Source organism: Hesperophylax consimilis, chromosome 9, assembly GCF_061612785.1.
Source record: "Hesperophylax consimilis isolate HC1 chromosome 9, BYU_Hcon_1.0, whole genome shotgun sequence".
NCBI lineage: Eukaryota > Metazoa > Arthropoda > Insecta > Trichoptera > Limnephilidae > Hesperophylax > Hesperophylax consimilis.
In genome coordinates, this window is record NC_142844.1 from 33,514,176 (window position 1) to 33,534,564 (window position 20,389).

The following is a 20,389-nucleotide window of genomic DNA, read 5'->3' on the forward strand; positions in this document are numbered from 1 at the left end:
TTGAATTTGCAATATTTTAATACTGTATAAACGAGGAATCAAACAAAGAAAAAAAGAAGAGATAAAAATATGAAATATCTATGTATTCTTAAAAAATAGTAATATGTCTGATGCAGCAGAAATTTTCTTCTCAACTGAAATATTGCTTGAGCTGGAATTCTGCCTGATCCATTCTTTGATCTATTGACTGAAGTGTTTGAAAATGGAAAGGAATTGTCACAATTCAATTGTTGGAATTCACACATCATTGAGGCTGGATACTGACTTTTATATTTAACATAACCATAGATTTTACTGCATTGTGCAGTCTTCGCTTAGCAACTGCCATGTTCACACCATGGACCCAAAAAGCCCTGGATTTGTGCAATTCGAGAGCAATAAGAAGCAGCGGGGTGAGGTGGAAGATTTATGAAAAAAGTCAAAACCTACTTAAATTTTTAATGACGTATCCCACTCCTTGTCTCATCAAATACCCCAAACAAAAAAAAAATTGCCTTTATTTGCATACAAATCAGTTCAAAAGTAGTCATACAAGATGGCTGCCAGGCAATTTAGCTTCAATGCAATTAATACAAAATCGCACTAATGCTCTGTCAAGGGCTTTTTAGGTCCATGGTTCACATAATCCTACTCTATGGTCAATTCTATATAGAATAGAATGAAAGTTAATGATTCAACATTAGGTTTCTGTTTCCATTGGGCATCATATAGCATAGAAAGTCTGTTCTCACTAATCTATGATAGATTCTACGAAATAGATCACAGAATAGATGAGAATGTCGCAGTAGATAAATTAGGGAATAGACATTTTTCTGTGGCGAATCTTTTATGACTATTACTTACATTTTTTAAAACCAGATATTAATTACTATGACTTATTCTATAAAAAAATAAAAACTTAAAAAAGAACTATCTGTTTTCTTGAATGACAGTTATCCTATCTGCGAGCTGCTGCTTCCATTCATCTTCAGAGATGCTGTGCGCCCACTCCGGGAATGAAGAAGTTGGTAGACTAAAGTTGGCCATGGCTGTCATAACCTACAGAAGATACTTCATTAGAAATAGAACCGAAAGATAAATGTATAGCAAAAAGAATATGTATTAGGAAATATCAAATAGTTTTGTGGAAAGGTTTTACTATGTATTATGTTACCTCTTGAGCTTTGTCTGAATCCATTTCGATGTTAGCGAAATTCCTCGTTCTTGTCCAAAGTTCTCTGGATATTTCTCTATCAACTGTCTCAATCGGGGGAACATATTCATTGGTGACTTTATCTGAGCTCTCTTCAGCTATGTCCATTGGCTGAGGAGGTTCATCAGCCTAAAATGCAAAATACCTACATCAAAAATAAAAGTCAAACAGACTGGCCGAACCCTCTCGTACGAATGTGCAAAGTTTGGGGACAGAGCATTTGATCACATTCTTGGAATGACCTGCCAGAGGCCAGAAACTGGCATTGAAAACTTTGAGAGTTGAATAAACATTTTTTTTTCAGAATAGACAATCTTGTGCAATGATCCTTGAGGTTATTGAAAGATGACTAAACGACGAGGTGACCAATTATTGATTATTAAAATAAATAAGAATACCCCAATCAGGGATGCCATATTCCCACTGGCTCCGAAAAGCTTGACTACATGTCATGCAAGCAGAACATGAAGCGCGTATCAAGTATAGACATTATAGTTACAAGAAACAACAAATTACACCAGAGGAGATGGAAAAACTTGACCAAAATAGGTTACTAGGTTCTTAGTTTTGGTTAATTAAATAATTGGTGGGTTTTTATTTAGAAGCGAAACTTTTTGACAAACTTCACTTCATAATAACAAAATCCAACATGGCGGCAAAAGATATTTTGACAAGAGAAATTTTGAACTTTGAAATTATGCAGTGTAAAGTTTCGTGTACTACATACACGAATTTTTTTCGATTATTTGAATAAATAAGCAGTTTTCCAATAGTATAAAAGTGTATCTTGGCACAACCCTGTTTTCCTGTAAACATAACCAGAGTATTAGAGCATGAAACAAAAATAGTTATCTCCAAACCGGGCCATCTCCAGATGATACAAATCAAACATGACCAACTCAAAACTAAAAACTATAATATCTCGTTTATTAAGGATTTGACATGATTAAGCCGCCCTAAAATCGTATTTCTCGAGTAATGTATGATTTTAAAATAGCGTGATACGTTCTCAAAGGTTAAATTAACCCCGCGAAGAAAAAAATTCTTTCACTCTGTTGCATTTATAATGGAGATGGCCTTGTTAGATTTGTAGTGTCACAATTATCTTTTACCATCTCTCTCGACGTAAATAGCTGTTTCTTGAAGTTTTTTAATTAAGTTAAATATGCAAAAAAAAATGCATATTGAAGTAAGCAGAGTAAAGAAACTTTACTTATAGACTTGATTTCTACTTAATTTGTGAGTTAAATTTCAAAATTTCTGGACAGGCTTAATATGAACACATCAAACAAGAACGAAACAGTCAAATCACACGAAATATTTGAAATTTTAATGAATTTTTTTCCATCTCCCCCAACGTAAATAGTTGTTTTTTACAATAATTAAGGTGAATCGTAAATAAATGTTGTTTAAAAAAAATCGTATTAACCTTTTGAACGCGTTAATTTGCTCCGTTTTATCTATACCCGTACGCGGTACATATTTTCAAATACCTATGCATGCAATTAAATGTCAAATTATAGCATTCTGGCATGATTTATTGGACTATATAGACAGAACAGATTAATCTCCACAATATGAAAACAAATCCTTGTGTGTCAAAACTCTTAGATGTTTATAAAAACAAAAACATAAAATTTCATACAAAGACGTACCGTATCTTTTGAATGTGGTCCCGCCATTCACTCGGCGTCATAAATAAACCACTCTCGGTGTGTGTGTACTTAGGCCACTGTGTTTATAGACACAAGTGGGACACCATGATCACTTATCATTCTTAGTTATGAAAAGTTGTGAATGACAAACTAGTACTAACGCCATCCGTTGACAAAAATGTAAACTAAAGGACTAAAAGGCGCGAAGAGACGCACTTGGTTATCGATCTTTTTTTATGAAATACAATTTTATTTTTGAGAAATTCTTGTAGATGTCAGCATCGTGATAGTTCTACAAATGTCCAAGTGAGCAAGAAATACATTTATGACGAAAGAGAGCGGGAATATCGGCCGTCAAAGTTGCCGTATCAACTGTTGATACAGCCGCGTGTGAGTATAGACTTTTTGCCGTAACAACAGTTGATACGGCCGCGTGCAAAGAGTTAAGTGTGTCCAGTTACTCTGAATGTACTCTGCTATTAATATTTTGATTAATCTTGTGAATTCCGCTGCACGCTTAATACACAAAAAAATTATAAAAAGCACTTGGTTTCAACTTAATTACTACAAGAAATAACTATTTATATGGTGGGAGATGGTAAAATATGCATTAAAGTTTCATTTTATCTCAATCGAAGTTAGGTTTGAAGGTTAGGAAATACGCACAAATTATTAAAATAACTCAAACTAAAAACCTATTTTGTGCATGTTTACTTAAACCCCCGACCTAAATAGTTGTCTCCATTCGATATTTAAGTGGAAATGAGTGTTGTTTTTTTAAAGAGCCTTTGCATATAGCGGAATTCCATTACCAATTTTTTGTATCCTTTATCATTGCCAAAGAAATTGAATGGAATACCTAAACATATCAAAACAATCTAAATTGCGAATGTTATCCGAAATCTTTGCAGAATGAGTATTCATTTTTAGTGAGGTTAATACGATTTTGCAAGGCAGATTTTAAATTGGGTCGAATGAAACATACTGAGGAATTTCTTTTTCGTAATACTTAGTTAGGAGGTGATCTATATTGCAGAGTAACATTTTAAAGATAGATAAACTATGAATACTTCTTCATCGTCACTCGAGTCCAGGGAGCCATTCCAAGGGATTAATTCGTTGTCGTCGGTTGGTCCTAAAGGGAGAGGAGCGTAACCATCATAGTTGTTTTCTTGCACTTCATCATCACTATCCACAACTTGCTGTCTGAAATCTATAACACTGCATAGAGGAGGAGTGAGCTCTTCCTGGAGAATTTCTGGAGGGTCTGGGGATCCCTCGTTAACCATGATGTATTAATTCGAGAGAATCGTTTAGATTGCGAAAATAAATACGATTTTACACTTTTTGACACTCTGACACATACGCTGACAGTTTGACAGGTTTGTGAATGTTGCCTTCATAAATAAACTACTCACGTTGCCATGTTCCCATAATAATACCCATTGAAATAAATATTTATTAGATTTTTTCTGTTGTTTTGTATTTTGTAAAAAAGTATTTTAACTGATAAAATCATTACCTATGATTAGTAAAAATCAAATACGTGGTAATTATTATCTTAAGCGTCGTACTTTTAGGCACGGATTATGGAAATAACACTTTGTTTTATCAATTATGTACTAAAATAAAAATAAAAAACTATTTACAAGTACAAAATAGAAAATTAGGTTCTTAGTTTGGGTTAATTAAACATTGAAAAAACATTTGAAATTTGTTTTTGGGGTGTTATGCCGTGTTGCGCTAACTCCTCTTATAGCCAACGTTGCCAATGTGAGACACATCTGCCCCGATGATGGACACTGTAACGTTGTCCGAAACGTTGGCTAGAGAAGGAGTTAGCGCAACACGGCATAACACCCCAAAAACAAATAAAAAAAATACTTTTGGCCGTGAAAATCTTAAATCATATTTTGAAAAAATAATTTTTACTGAACCATTAAAACGGCCACCATTTTGAACCGGAAACTGAACTTACAAACAAATTTACATAAAGAAGAAATACAAAATGGTTGAGTTAAAACAAGACTTCGCTATGCTCAGTCAACTTAAAAGCATGTACTAGAATTCAACGTTTTCAAATTTACATAATAATGATAATAATACTTTCTCTTATAGATTTCTATATCGCCATTTTCGTGAAAAATTATATCGAGGGTATTTGTTTAAGTCTACGAGATAAAAGTAGATTGTTTCAAATCTGAAAATCACCCTGCACATAGAAATGATCACTATTTAGTGAGTTGAACAAAAAAGAACTGAACGTTATGAGAGCCAAATTGTTCAATCTCCTGACAATGTGTTCAATTCTCAAAAAAACATTTTCGAAAAAAATCGTTTTCAACCCATGTTCAATATCTATATTTAATATTAAAATATGGCCATATTATTTCTTTAATTTGCGAGAATTAATGTTTGAACAGTTCCTGTTCAACAACGAAATGACCAAAGTAGAGTTTTAGAGTAAACAAACATACAAACAGACGATTCTGGAAGAGTAGTGACTAAAATAGACGGTACAAGTCTGGTACAGTAATAGGAGACATTATAGCAGATATTACAAAATTATAAAAATAGGAACCTATGCACTTTTGATGTGATCACTACACGAAAAAAGTTTAATTTTGAAAGAAATGTTTTTTTATTCACGGAAGTGTATTAGCGAAATTAGGGCTTGACAGGAATATAAGATTGAATTAATGAGTACTGGTGACCTTATTCCGCTATTAATATTGAGCGTTTGTTGACGGAAAAGTACCTATAATTAAAAAGTTTTGTATTGTTTATGGTAGCGTTATTTTTTTCCTTCAAGTTTCTAGTTCTTGTCTTTGTTTTCAGTTTTCCTGTTTATTTGTGGTTTTCCTTCGCTGCTTGTGTTTTCGTGTTTGACTTTGACAGATGTCGCAGAAGTGTTTTATTTGGTTATTTTTGTATTAAAACCATAACAATGAAAACGAAACCACCCTCTTCTAACTCGAGTAGTAATGTCAACTCTAGCAGTAGTAAATCGCACACCAGGAAGTCGAGTCACAGTAGAGATAGAGACAAAAAGAGATCTGCGCCATCCGGCGAATCGGGGGCCTCCAGTCAATGTGATACTCCTCCTTTGAATGAAAAGGTATTCTGATTATTTGAATGTTTTTCATGTCTCTGTCGTTTGATAGAAATTTTTGGAACCACATTCCGGTTTTTATGTAAAAAAATGTGAAAGTAGTACGAAAAGAAGTGATGAATGAACGACATGGAATTGTGGATTGAATGATTACTTCACTGTGTCATGGTGGGCAGTGTTGTGATCTATACTACAATGTGTAGATCTCCGAACTGGCGGGTTGGACTGATTTCTTATTGAATGAATTCCTTTTCAACATAAGTGAAGTAGTGCCGCTGAGAACTCCTTTGTAATCTATCTTTCTGATACATCTGCCGTTTACGAGAAATAGAGTGTGGTTAATATGAATCCATCAGCGGTATGCCTTTAGTATTGATTAAAAAAAGGTACAGTTTTTTAATAACCTTTTTTATTATGATTTTAGGACAGTTTGTCTCATGGAAAATTTGCGGGGATTAGTCCGGAGTCGGTGCAATGTATGGGGGAGCAGGTCCTCTCGGAGCCGCTCTCGCCTGAAGTGTGCACCAACTTGGCTGAAGATGTGAGCTTCAAACTTCGCCAGTTGATTCACGTAAGTCACCTCTCTGTACTAAGTCTGCACTAATGTTTTTCTTGAGCAGTTACATATTATTGAGACTGTTAGAAGTAAGACTATTCTCCTAATATTGCTCAACCATTCCTTTCTTTATCAACCGAACGGAACCTAACGCAACCTGTTCCATCTTAAGATTAATCAATTCAAAACCAACATTTCAGTATCTATGCAAAAAATAATTCTTTTACGCTGTAGGAGAAAGAAGAACATGGGGGTCCCGCCACTTTCCCAATGACTGTGTATATAAGTAAAACCGATTGTTTATCTCCTTCATCGTTCACGTCTTATGTAATTACTTAATTATTATGAACGACTCTGGAACCTCTAATAGTGGTTCCCAATTAGTGATACGCATAACCCCAGGGGTACGTAACTTATTTTGAAGAGATATGCGCAGTGCGCACGCACTGTACGGACACTGTGCGGTATGGTCATTTTGGCTACAGGGGGTACACGAGTTTGGGCTCATTCTCGAAGGGTAACTCAGAAAAAATTGGGAACCACTGCTCTAGTAAAAAGGAACGCTGAAAAAGGCCTTCCATGTAGATTTGAATGGAAATCAATGTTGTGTGATAAGAGTGAAATTTGAAAAAATCAACGCTTTTTTCGCATGAAGATTTTCAGGAAATTTCAGTTTGGTTGTGCGCCACACGGTTTTCCTGAAAATCTTCATTCAAAAACTGATTTATCGAAAAAAAAGAAGACGTTTTCAACTACAACAACATCAATGATGCCTTTTTTGTAATATTAGCACTCAAGTGCACACAAAAGTCACGAGCCACCACTGGTTGCCACTGACTCAGTACTTTTTGGTTCTAGCTCATTTAGCACGCATTCCGTCTCTCTTATATTTGCTTAACATCGTATATCGCCGTCCCATATGTTTAAGTGAATATTCCATAGCGATGATGAAACACAGTTTTACATTTAAAATTTAAGCAAAGAATAGTAGTAATTTATTTACACATAGATAAATGCACTGCGTAGTAAGTGAAAATTATTCCTGTCTTTAAATGGACTGCGATGTGCTGTATGAAGAGCTAAGATTTAAACACTTTTATTACATTTTTTTGGCAAAATACACAAAATTTATTAAAAGTCAATGCGTTTCAATGGTCTTACTACTTTTTAAAAAATATTTCAGAATATCGCGCTGCACGCTAGAAACTCTAAAATCCAAAAGCTGGATGTGGATGATGTAAACACCGTTCTGAAGTTGATGGACACGGAGCCGGTTCTTGGTCCCTCGCTGCCCCAGTGGACTCCCGTTGGAGACTCTGACCTCTGCACTACTTTGGTAAGATAACATCATATTTTATTTCTCTTGGTGCTCATTTTTCTGTATCGATAGCTCTAATAGTTTTGTCACATAAGGCCTAATTCAATTATTTATACAAGTTGGATATTTCATTTATCAAAATGCTTTGTCTTTCACTTTCTTAAAAACTTATTGTATTTTGCGAAGTGATGCATGTTTTTAAATAAGAATTCATTTTATAGGATCCCGTGCTGGACATTATGACCGTGGCAACACAAGAACAGTCTTTTATAACTGTTACTCCGCCAAGTCTGTCAACTCTTTGGATCACGGATAATAAGAACATTTCGGGAAATAATGTTATAAGTACAACCCTGCAGAATTATTACACTAAGATGTCAAAGGGTATGTGAAAAGAAATTATGTATACAGTAGAGCCTTGATAATCCGTACCCAGGCTAATCCGAACGTGGTTGTAATCTGAACGTGGTTGTAATCCGAAAGTGGTTGTAATTCGAACGTGGTTGTAATCCGAACGTGGTTGTAATCCAAACGTGGTTGTAATCCGAACGTGGTTGTAATCCGAACGTGGTTGTAATCCGAACGTGGTTGTTATCCGAACGTGGTTCTAATCCGAACGTGGTTCTAATCCGAACGTGGTTGTAATCCGAACGTGGTTCTAATCCGAACGTGGTTGTAATCCGAACATGGTTGTAATCCAAACGTGGTTGTAATCCGAACTGCCAAACGACCTCTCTCTCATACAGACAGCCAACGATATGTTTATCTGTGGTTACGAAAAAACCGGGGATGAGCAGTCTTCTTTAATTTAACTAACATACTATAATCCAAATGCTTCGCAAGTCTGAATAGATGTTATTTTTCATTAGTTCGGATTATATTATAAATATTCTATTATATCAAAATCCAAAACAATAATAATTTTACACAATATAACAATAGTATATAACAACGCATCTTAACAATCACTCTACATTATGTTAGTTTATCTTTATATTGAATAGTTTGTGACTAGACACCCTTCTTAATAGAAATAGATTTAATTCACATTATCTTATTTCTAAATTATCTAATTGTAACCTCTGGTACTTGTATGCAACGTTTCCTATCCCTTATTTATATCAAACTAGCTGATGTGTACCCGGCGTTGTTGGGAGTTATCCTTAGGAGATAGACATATCGTCGCTCTAGTTCGTTTTTGTCCAACAGACCAAAACGTAAATCGGGAGAAATAGGGCTTCATAGTTTTTTTTTACGAAAAACGCATATACAATGAAATTAGCTGATTCTAAGCTTATTAAAATGATTTAAAGTAATGAATTTATTATTTTTAAGTAAAATTCGTTCCAAATGTTTAAAATTACGCAAAAACACGTTTTTAATTTGAATGTAGGACATAGAGTTAGATAAACAAGCTCGGAATATTGATTTAATTTTGGTGGAATAAGACAAACTTGTCTTGAAAACACACTAAAAATATTTTTTAATCTTTTTTTTCACTTGTATTGTATAAATAAATGCTTTCGGAGAACAACTGCATACTTAACTCAATTTCGCCAAAAATGGTCTGTTGGACAAAAACAAACTAGAACGACGATATACCATCGCGGACTTTTCTGTACCCCTTTTTAAGATGTACAATTTTGTTTTACATTATTTTACATAAGGTTTAGCCAGGGTTGGCAATGTAAGCACCTGAAAATATTTATTTTACGACTTGATTTCAAAACATCGACTTTTCTCTACTTTCTACAAATGTAATATGCTTGTGTTATGTATACATATAGACCTTCCGGAAGAAATATTCTAAATGATACTGAAAATCCTATCAAAATCCATTACGTAGTTTAGAAGAACTAAGCACACAAACAGATAGATGCGGAAAGCAACTTTATTTTATACTATTTAGAGACTAGCTGAATTCCCTTGTATTGCCGGGCTTCACGCAGAGGTTTACGAACTTTCATTTAGACAGTGACTTTCCTCATGTTTTGAAGGTCATGTGAGTGTGTCAAAGTGAGCCATTATTATTTATTGTTTATGTTTGCATTGAAAATTTTAATATTTCAAAAAATATGTCTATTTATAGTGATGAAATTTGAAAGCGTATTTCATCACCTTCACAAAACATTTTTTCGTTTCCGGATACATAAGGAAATATAGAATAGGCCCGAGGAGTTAACAAAATAGTATATTTAACAATTATGGAGCTCACACACTTGCGCTATACTCTTGTGGCTTGGCCTATTCCAACATATTGGACGAACAATGTGCTGAAATAGGCCAAGCCATGAAAGTATAGCATGGTCTGTCACAGGCATTAACAGGTATTATGTAATACATAATTACACACACAAATTTCAACTACCACCTAACTACCTAACAATATGGGCATGTGTCTAGTGTGGTAGTCGAAAAGCATGTAAAAAAAAACTAAAAGTACAAAACTTATGTTGTGAATAAAGTATCACTTTTATGACTGTGGCTAACATTTTGTCTATTTTTAGCTGTGCTAAGCAATAACAAACACCTCGTGCGGGTAGCCCTGAATGATCTGAGCACCAACACCCATATTGGGCCCGTTGTGCCTAATTTCATGAACCTCTCAATCCTCGTACTGAGCGAGGAGTCCATTCCCGTACTGGCTCCGACTGCCCACCAGCTCCTACATCATCAGGCACTCAATATGCTGGAAGCCCTGCTCATAAATCCTTGCTGTGCCGATACAGATGTCACTTTACAAGTAACTATTTTTGTCACATGAACACTATTCTTAGAATGTCTGTTTTTTCAACTGTCTTGGGTCCATTAACTCCATTATATTAATAAAACGCTATTTTTTCGAAATAAATGAATTCAATCTTTTTATTTTACATTAACCCCACACAAAAGGCCCTAAGGGAAATAATTTCCCTCACGGCTTATATAATTTTTGGGGATGCTGTGTGGAGGGTCATTTTAGGGAAAGGAAGGAGAGGATGTTCTGGGAAGGAACAAAATTGATCCCTAGATTCCTACCCACCCCTCATACCTTTTTCCTTCCCAGAACTTCTTCTCCTTCATTTCCTTAAAAAGACACTCCACACAGCATCCCCAAAGATGACAGGCCCTGAGGGAAATTATTTTCCTCCAGGCCTCCAGGGGAGGCCTGTGGGATTAATGTAAAAAAAGTAATATTACTTGTAGGTTATAAGGGGGTGGAATAATCCGAGATCTGTATGTCAGAAGATTATGTTTGTGTTCTGTTTAATATTTTCATTATGTAGTAATTTATATATTTCTTCTAACTTTGATTCTCCGATTTCAGCTGCAGCGACTTTTTCCCATATTAGTGTCTAACGTTTTGACTGAGAGTACCTTGTCAGAACAAATGTGTCGAATGATGTCAGCCATAACAAATACGTGGCCGCAATTGGCTCACATAGGTAAGATTTTGATAATACTGTAGTTTTTTATGCTGTTTAGTTACCACACAAGAGTTCAACTGCCTGGAGTAAGTGGGACTATAGCACGCCAAATTGGGTAATATGTATTACATAAATTGGTATGGAGAAAGGGGATGGCAACTATCCAACGTTTCAGATCCTATTAATGTATGTAGTAACTAAAGCAAAGTTTTGATTCTGGGATTCTCTCAAGGGAGATACTTCCACTCTGAAACGAAGCAATCCTATGTCATTTTTCTGAGCTTTTAACCTCCAACCTCTGGGAAGACAGCCAAAAGCTAGGATAAATATTTTCATCAATTTTACTGTGAAACTGTCTTTTATGGATTTTAAAGTTTTTATTTACGACTAGCTGAAATACCTGCCGTTGCCTGGGTTTTTCGAAATCAGATGTAGATAGTAATTTTCCTCTTATTTTGAACGTCAAGTGTGCAAGGTTTAACCAAGAAGTATTATCAATTCTGCTTTTAGGGGTAGGAAATGGGGGTGACGGTGATTTTTCGAAATCTCAAGTAGACAGTGACATTCCTCTTCTTTTGAAAGTAAAATCTAAATAATCCAATCTTGGAATAAAACTGTTGATTTGTATAAAAATGAAATCCATGCCGCTCGCCACACACACTCGTCTTTATATAAACATTGATGTAACGCAGAATTTTCTCTAGTATCTAATATTAGCAGACATTACAAGGAAACATATCATAGGTACCCAACATGAAGTATCTTATTCCTGTATATTGTTTCATCTCTGTAAATCATGTACGGTTTGTTTCTATATTATAAAAACAAAAAAAAATATTGGCATTAATCTATATAAATAAAAATGTAAATGTTCGTTTGTTCAAAATCTTAAATCTCCGAAAATTCTTCACCGATTGCTTTGAATTTTTGACACATATGCGCTATTGTTGCCTTTGAATATGCTTGTATTTTTATATACACATATTATGTAGATGTCACTATTGAGAGGTAAAAACATTATTTTTTGAAAAACAGCGCCATCAGTTGGACGTAAAAACCACATGCGCTATTGTTTTTCTATCTGCACAAGCAGACTGAGCCACAGCAAAGCTTGGCGTTGTACAGCTAATAAATTAATATATTTTTCAGGAAGAAGTATAGTTCTAGACTATTTGGCCCAAGGAGTTGAAGAAAGGTTATCTGCCCAACTTGTGAGTTGCCTCGCTGCCTTGGGAAGACAAGCCCTGGTGGACGGACTATTCTCTCATCTTGGGATGATTGAAGCCATCGTCAGCGGAGAAAATGTTAAAATCTTCTGCCCGGGGATGTACGAAGCTTTGCTGGTAAATATTTTGAGTGACATCATCGGCACTGTAACCTTTAAAGAGACCTGGTCATCTCTAGTTATTGCCTCGACTTCTGCTATTTCCCTCCAGTTCCTTGTGCTGTCCATCCACCTAAGTTTACCCTCACAAAAACTCTTTTGTTAGCCTCTTTGAGCGATTTTTTGTATCTCTTTATTGACTTAGCCCGTCTGCCAGACACCAATTTGTTGTGATACTAAAACGATTCTTCTTAGGATCAGCGCCTTTGTGTGTTATTCATGAGTGTTTTGTAAGAGATTGGATTTGGTTCATTTTGTAATCTTTCTTTAACAATAATTTATTTCAGAATGCTGCATATGTATTTCTCAGGCCATTTCTGAATAAATTTAATTCTGAAATGGCATTTATTGATGAAATGCTGTACGAGATGCTGGGAGATGCATTGATTCCTCATAGAATACACTGCCTTTGTCCAGGTATTTAGTAACATAACTATGTACATGTATTGTTATCATATAGTATTATTTGATTTGTAGTCTTGTTGTGTTCAATTTCGAGAAAAAAATGTCGAAAACCGGAATCAACTCCACGAGCTTTTTTATCTATTAAAATATGTATAACTAAAAAAATTAAATTTATGAAATATGAATAAGAACAAGATACAGAAAATAAAAAGATAACGGTCACAACTAGGAATCGAACCCTGGGTCTCTTGTCTTTCTGGGACAGCGAATTAACCACCTGACCAATGGGACCTAATTAATAAACGTCATATTTGACGATCTCATATTTCAAATTCAGAATTAATAATATTATCTTGCAAGTAGTTTTTTCATATAAATAAAAATCGGATACGTTTATCCGAAACACTATCTAGGTTACAAAACAATTCAGCAGAAATTTGTGGCTCCTTAAAAAAGGTAGCTGACAAAAATATGGGAAAAAAAATAGTTGCAAGACAATATTGTTAATTCTGAATTTGAAATGTAAGTTCGACAAATATGACGTTTAATAACTAGGTCTATCACTATCAATGGTCGAGTGGTTAAGAAGCTGTCCTGGTAAGACAAGAGATTGTGGGTTCGATTCCTAGTTGTGACCCTTTTCTTTTTGGTTTTCTGTTTCGTTTAGATTTGTTAGTTTTATCTTCTTCTTCAATGATATATTAATTAAACCAATAAAAATTTATAATTAAATAAGGTTAAAATTTATGACATTTTGTTGAATATTTCAGAGAAAATTGAAGAGCCTCCAGTGACCATAAAGGAAGACTTTGACGAAGCTCCGTACTCGCCTCCCAAAGCTTCAAAAAAGAAACCTAAATGTCGTTCACTGCAATACTTCCCTGTAAAAAAAGAAAACAACTTCCCCCCTGAAGTCATATTTGATGTTTCTAACAACTTAATCAATAAGTATTCCCGCTCCATATACTTTAGTTTTGCAGGCTGTCGCCCCTTGATAACAAGACCAAGAGAAGCTGTACAAGTTGAATCTCCTTATCTTCATAACTTTCCCAATGGGAATAGACACACATTTGACAGAAAAGCTAGAGTAGTTGTAGCCAGTGGACTTTTATCTAGATTCATTTACAAATTGCCTGGTGAAAGAAAACCTATTCCAAGGTTAAAGGAATACTTTTTGTAAGTACATATCATATTATATTGTTATGTATATTTAATTTATAAGTGATGGCTCGAGCGCATTGCAAGCAAGCAACTAATTGTATAAGTGACTGCTGGAGCGCATTGCAAGCAAGCAACTAACTGTATAAGTGATGGCCCGAGCGCATTGCAAGCAAGCAACTAACTGTATAAAATAAGAAAATGAACTAAAAATAAAATATATTTGGAGCTACACGATTTTGTTCAATCTTTGTCTTATCCAATCTCCACATTTTTTAGTTGACCGTAAACATAATATAATACTTAACAATAATACTGCACAAGAGTAACTTCCCAAAGTCAGTGGGACTATGGCACCGTTTGTTAGTTTTTGGGTTATTATGCCACTCTGCGCTTCCTCCTTGCCAGCATTTCGGACAGTGTCAAGTGTCCATCATCAGTGCAGCCATTTAAAGCTATATTTCGATTTTGAATGGAGGCCTTTCACAAGGGGATACTGAGAAACACTGGAATGAGGTGTAAATGTACTACAAATTGTAATATTATTTTAATTAAATTTTATGTGAAATAATCCATATACACTAATTAAAACTTATTTTCCCTGCCGGGTTTCAAACTCGCAACCTCTGGATCCAGAGCTAAGAAACTAACCGCTCTGCCACACAGTCTTAAATGTATAAACATAACATACCTACAAATTATTACATTCTTGTAAATATTTAAAATAGTGGTTTAGAAGAATGCATTTCCAAAAACTGTTTGTGTGTTCTCAAGTGATTTTTAAGATTGGACTTCTCAATAAATCCTTTCCTGCAAACCTGGCAGATGTGTGGCTTTTCTCCACTATGAATCATTTTGTGCTTCTTTAGAACGCTGGAGGTCATGAAGGAACTGGGGCAAATATCACAACGATAAGGCCGTTCCCCCGTGTGCTGTCTCATGTGATTATTCAAATGGTTGCTGGACTTGTAACCTTTCCCACATTGAGAGCATTGGAACGGTTTCAACTGCGAGTGCCATTTGGTGTGGTTCTCTAGTTCCTTTTGGCTCCGGTACTTCTTGTTGCACTCGGCACATTCAAAGTCTTTTGTGCTGGTCACCCTAAGGAGATGTTCCCGGAGAGTCTCACTGTTTTTGAAAGTTTTGCCGCAGTGGTAGCATATCATTGACTGAACATCGCTGTGCATTCGGAACTGGTGACTCTGTTAGGAAAATACCATAATAGTTGAATGTTTAATTCCTCAGGTTAATTTGTTCGCTTTTAGGAACAACACATATCATAAGTCTTATAAAGTCTCATATGGATCTAAACAGCTTTAGAAAGAGAAAACACCAACCTGTATATTCAAATCCAGAAATTAACCACAGAAGAATTAAAGTGTACACCTTTATGAAAACAAAGGTTCCGACAGCAATTAGACAAAATTATGATTTTTTTTTAATTAATTACTTTTATATGAAATGACAAAAAAGAAGGTAACAATAATGTTAATAATACATTTGTCTTTGTCTAATAAAATGTGTTTTTTATCATCAGTAATTTTAGTTCAGTGTTTAGACGAAAAAACGTAAGGTTAGCCATTTTTAAAAGTTTTTAGTTTTACATTAGATAATTTAATATTTCAAAAAATTTTCAGAGTTCTGCCAAAATAGTGCCTACCTAATATGCATAGAGAAAATGGTAATAACGTCTCTTCTAGCCACTCATATGTATTAGGAGTACCAACATAAGAAAATACCAATTACAGAAATTATTGTATATGTCTGTCATCCCATACAACAAAAGCAAATTTTCATTTTACTTGATTAAAAATTAGAATGTTAAAATTAAAAATTTCCCAAATGCAGATAGTTGGCTTTTATAGTAATTAAGGTAAATCAGAAGGTTTTATTTAAAAATAAATCTTATTAAGCATGGTTAACGATCCCGAATAATTACCAGATTTTTATTTGAGAATCGCTAATATGTATTGTCTTCAATGATTAAAAAAAAATATATATTTCTCTGAATATAACTAGTTACTCTGGAAACTACTTATGGTACATTATATACTATTTTTATAATTATATAAACACATTCTCTGGTAAGACAGTACAATTTACAAATAAATGATTTAAAAAAAAAAAAAAATTAAGTTATTCCGAAAATAGAATCAGCTGTGAACCGCACAAAATTTTGTGTCGGCGATTGAGAAGTTAAACCAAGTACATAAAAAATACTATTATAAAATTAAACTTACCGTTAACCCCGTATGAAACTTGAAAGCTATTCCACAAGTATGGCAAACATACTTTTTGACATCAGAGTGGCACCGCAAATGGAGAACCAAAGATCTTTTGTAGGTAAAACTGAAAGAAATATTCTGATGCGAATAATGTATAATGAGGACGGGTTGTTTCACAGAATTTGAACAATTCATCAAATTTCAGTTTTATGAAGAAACTTGCTCACAATGATATAACAACAGAACTTGAAAATTAACTTTGAAATTTGATGAATTGGTCAAATTTTTTTAAACAACCCGTCCTTAATGCTTGTATTCAATTTTTACATAGATATTTTTGTTGTCGAAAAATAATCTTTTAATTTTTCTTACCACTTTCCACAGACTTTGCATTCATTTGGCTTGATCCCGGCATGTATTAGTTTATGTGCTCTCCAGTTTTTGATATTCATGAATTCTTTGTGGCAGATTTTGCAAAGGCCTGGCAGTTTGTTTAAATGCATCCGTCTCACATGGAATTCCAGGCTTTCAACACTGGAGAACCTTTTGGTACAAGCCCAACATCGTATTTGAATAGTCTTGGTACCTGATTGATGACTATATCTATTCAAAATTGTTTAAAAGTTTAATTAATTGAAATATGCATAATAAAAATATCAACATATTCTTCAGACTTCATAAAATTAATTATATGTAGTAACATTTTTACCTGTGGCTCAAGAAATCTGCCCAATCTATGCCTTTAAAGTCACATATTTTGCAGACAAAAATGTTATCTATTTTATGTGCTTCTAAATGATAATTCAGCATTTCTAAACTTTCATATTGTTCGAGGCATAAACCTGTAAAAAATCTGAACTGAAAGTAAGTCCACAGACTATGGAGGCTGGACTAGCAATCGACAGAGACCTCTGAAGTAAGTCCACAGCCTCTGGAGGCTGGACTTGAAATCGACAGAGTTCTCTGCAGTAGCACAAACCAGATAGGAAATGGGAAGATGATAATGGAATCAAATGCAGGAAAATATTTAAACAATAATAGCCACTTGGCTATTAAAATGATCATTTTGGAACTCAGTTGTTGAACTGTAACTGAACACTCAAAATTAGATTAAAATAAATGCATGAATAATATATAAATTTACCACACGAAAGAAAAGTTGCTGGCTTGTCGTCTTTAGTATCTGATGTATCAGAACAAGTGTTTCCGCAAAATTCTTGGTGTTTTTTAAATGATCTTAAGTATGCTGAAAAGAAAATGACAATTTGTTATTCGCCCGAAAATATATAATATTAATTTACTACACATGTCATGGTGTCACTATTTAGCTGTCCTGTTCATATTGGAAGAAAAAGATCCTGACATCTTTATCTGGCCGACGAAGGCATACAAAAGTGCTGAAAATAGCCACCATCATTGTCATGGCACTTGACATTGTCTAGAAACTATTCCAGAATATTTAGCACTCCCTGTATGAACCGGTCAGTACAAAAAAGACATAACCCACAAAAATAACGAGCTGAAATAATTTCATTTTGAATTTTAAACTGGTGATTCAAGTTAAAGTTGCAACAAAAAATGTGGAATTTATTGAAATAACACTTTTTGGTTGATCCTACTTATATGTTTTGAAATAAACGAATTTATGAGTTTTCGCCACTTCTACGCTAGCAGCCTCATAAGAATAGATCATATAGACAAAGACATACACCTCAGTTCAATGGACATATTTATAGAAAGGTTACCAAAAGTTTTCCGGCAAATAGGGCATTTTCGTAGAGGTTTCAGCAATTTTACTTTTGATGTCTTCTTATTTAGCTCGTCCTTTGCTTCAACTAAATCATCACTCATTAGTACTTCATCATCTGCTACAGTATTTGTCTGTAAGGTCCAATTGCTAATTGAATTTGAATCCTCATTTTCCAATTTGATGCTTGCTTTCGGCAAAGGTTCTTCTTGCTTAGAAACATTAACTTGAGAAGAGTCACATTGCGCTAGTAAGGAAATCTGCAAAAGTACAAATCTTTAGATCCATAATTTAAAATAAGCTCATGTTTGTAGGATGTACTAAATTGCTAAAAATATTGAAATTAACTTAATGAACAACCAAAAGAAAAACATTTTACCTCATTCGAAGAAATATAAGACGTAAACCAAGAATCTGATGTGTGACACAGCAATCGAAAATCGTAAAACGATTTTAATAGTTTTTTACATTCAGTACACAGTCCGTGTGGAAGTAAGTCAGTCTCTGAAACCTTTAAAGCCAATTAGTGCGTAATATACAATGTATATTTCAGAGCTTGCGAATATTTTTAACATGTTTTGTACCTTTAAAGAAGTACATTCCGTGAACATTTCAGCCAAATGCAGTGTAAAAATCGATTCAATCGAAACTGACTTCGACGACATGCATGCACGACAAATATTTGCAAAATTATCATATGGTATATCCATCTTAGGAGCTAGTTTAACGATTGTTTAATAAACCATTCATTTAAATGTTTGACTTCGAAAAAATATTATTATTTAGATTTGTGATGTGCTGCAATGACAGCTGACAGTCCTAAATTTTGTCTATGGAGAAAATAGCGTTATTTTGTATACACTAGTGATGGGCAGGAGCAAACCATCATTATATGATCGAAAGATCAAAAGAATCGAAATGATTAATCGATTTAATCGCTCGGACTTCAGTGGGAGCAGTAGCTGCGGACAAAGGAAGATTTTTGTCAAGGTGGGGTGGGGTGGGGGTTTTAAAACTCCCTACATTTATTATTATTCCGGGAAATCAATAAAATAAATAAAGAAAATATTTCATCCCCACAGACATAAAAACCTGGACACTAAAACAATACCGAATATAACATTTATATATTGGGAAGATTGCATCTTTCCTAAAATCATACGTAACCTTACAATACATTCCACTTTAAGATTCTTTATGGAGTGGATTTATCAAGGTGATTTTTTACAAAAAACGGCATTATAAAAATGATCAATATATGCACGGGCGTCATAAATCCCAACCTAAAATTTGTTCACATACTCGTAGCAGTCGTAGCTTCTTCGGTTGGTAGATAATATCACAATAAAACGTTTCACAATTAGCAGATAATAGTTACGTAATCCCAGTTCCCGGTGAATATCAAATCATATAAGGTAGTACGTAACACAATGTACCACGGGATAATATGTCGTTTGTCAAGTAATCGGAGATATCGGAGGTTTCGAATGATTTCCAAAACGATTGTGATTGTGACTGTGTGATGATTTTTGACAGAATCGATTTGTCCATGATAATGAATCGAAATATTTCGATGATCAGAAACGTCGAGTAAATAGTCGATGATTCATCGATTGCACTCATCGCTAGCATACACTGCCCTTTTTATACCTGACGATTATCTTATCCCAAATCGAGTGAATTTGAGATGGACTAAAAGAAGAGAATAGAATTATAAACATTTGCAACGTCACGTCAAGTAATCGATCGTCAAGTTTTGAGTAATGAGCGCCTTCGTGTAAACGGAATGTTTACTAAACTTCATAAATAAACCACTCATTAACTTTACGAGTTCTATTTTGTCTGTGGGGTCCACTACAAGGGACCAGGGAATATGTACGTAAAAAAACCCACGTTCTCCTGAAACTTCAAACAAAACTACAAAGTAAATGTAATTTATACAATTTGAATGTTTTATGTATGTCTTTTGATTATTTCATCGGACTACATAGGATTGGAGCAAAAAGTAATTACGGTTACGGTAGGTTTGAATTAGTACTTACCTATTTCGATGACTTAATTTGTATGCTTTTTATAATACCAAGCTTCTCCCTCCTCGGCCGTCACACATATTTCTTTTTTCGTATTCAATAGGAGGCAGGTTTCTTAGGTTTTAGGTATTATCAGAGTCTTAGCTCTTTGGCGCCTTGTTTCTTGGCCCTGGTTTCGAGGTGACAAGAATATATATACA

General features: G+C 34.4%; 2 protein-coding genes and 1 long non-coding RNA gene across 4 annotated transcripts; 1 reads left to right on the top strand and 2 right to left on the bottom strand.

The window, feature by feature from the left end:
* Window positions 1-712: 712 nt before the first annotated feature.
* LOC149421258 (uncharacterized) lies at window positions 713-4,232 on the bottom strand. The gene is made up of 3 exons (XM_089635447.1): window positions 3,918-4,232; window positions 1,154-1,321; window positions 713-1,038 (listed from the first exon to the last, which is right to left on the bottom strand). Exons 1-3 carry the CDS (start codon window positions 4,134-4,136, stop codon window positions 910-912), a joined length of 516 nt encoding a protein of 171 aa, XP_089491573.1. The 5' UTR covers window positions 4,137-4,232; the 3' UTR covers window positions 713-909.
* Window positions 4,233-5,690: 1,458 nt separating this feature from the next.
* On the top strand, window positions 5,691-14,893 carry LOC149421259 (uncharacterized). The gene is made up of 9 exons (XM_089635911.1): window positions 5,691-5,965; window positions 6,384-6,530; window positions 7,699-7,851; window positions 8,055-8,217; window positions 10,341-10,576; window positions 11,141-11,258; window positions 12,390-12,583; window positions 12,912-13,041; window positions 13,800-14,893. The coding sequence occupies exons 1-9, from the start codon at window positions 5,795-5,797 to the stop codon at window positions 14,207-14,209; spliced, it is 1,722 nt and encodes a 573-aa protein (XP_089492037.1). The 5' UTR covers window positions 5,691-5,794; the 3' UTR covers window positions 14,210-14,893.
* A 1,534-nt stretch (window positions 14,894-16,427) lies between these two features.
* LOC149421260 (uncharacterized) lies at window positions 16,428-18,946 on the bottom strand. 2 transcript variants are annotated; one of them, XR_016302639.1, is made up of 7 exons: window positions 18,744-18,946; window positions 18,539-18,670; window positions 18,158-18,419; window positions 17,557-17,658; window positions 17,122-17,254; window positions 16,785-17,015; window positions 16,428-16,536 (listed from the first exon to the last, which is right to left on the bottom strand). It is a non-coding gene; the product is annotated as an uncharacterized LOC149421260 (long non-coding RNA). The 2 variants fall into 2 exon arrangements; XR_016302640.1 differs by having other exon boundaries at window positions 17,122-17,265.
* Window positions 18,947-20,389: the final 1,443 nt, after the last annotated feature.

Bases quoted from the DNA above. Each gene is read 5' to 3' on its own strand.
- LOC149421258 (XM_089635447.1), bottom strand. From the start codon at position 4,136: ATGGTTAACGAGGGATCCCCAGACCCTCCAGAAATTCTCCAGGAAGAG. The intron at 1,322-3,917 runs GTATTCATAGTT...TTTGCATTTTAG, and splicing joins ACTCGAGTGACGATGAAGAA to GCTGATGAACCTCCTCAGCC. The intron at 1,039-1,153 runs GTAACATAATAC...TATCTTCTGTAG, and splicing joins ATTCAGACAAAGCTCAAGAG to GTTATGACAGCCATGGCCAA.
- LOC149421259 (XM_089635911.1), top strand. From the start codon at position 5,795: ATGAAAACGAAACCACCCTCTTCTAACTCGAGTAGTAATGTCAACTCT. The intron at 5,966-6,383 runs GTATTCTGATTA...TTATGATTTTAG, and splicing joins CTCCTCCTTTGAATGAAAAG to GACAGTTTGTCTCATGGAAA. The intron at 13,042-13,799 runs GTATTTAGTAAC...TGAATATTTCAG, and splicing joins AATACACTGCCTTTGTCCAG to AGAAAATTGAAGAGCCTCCA.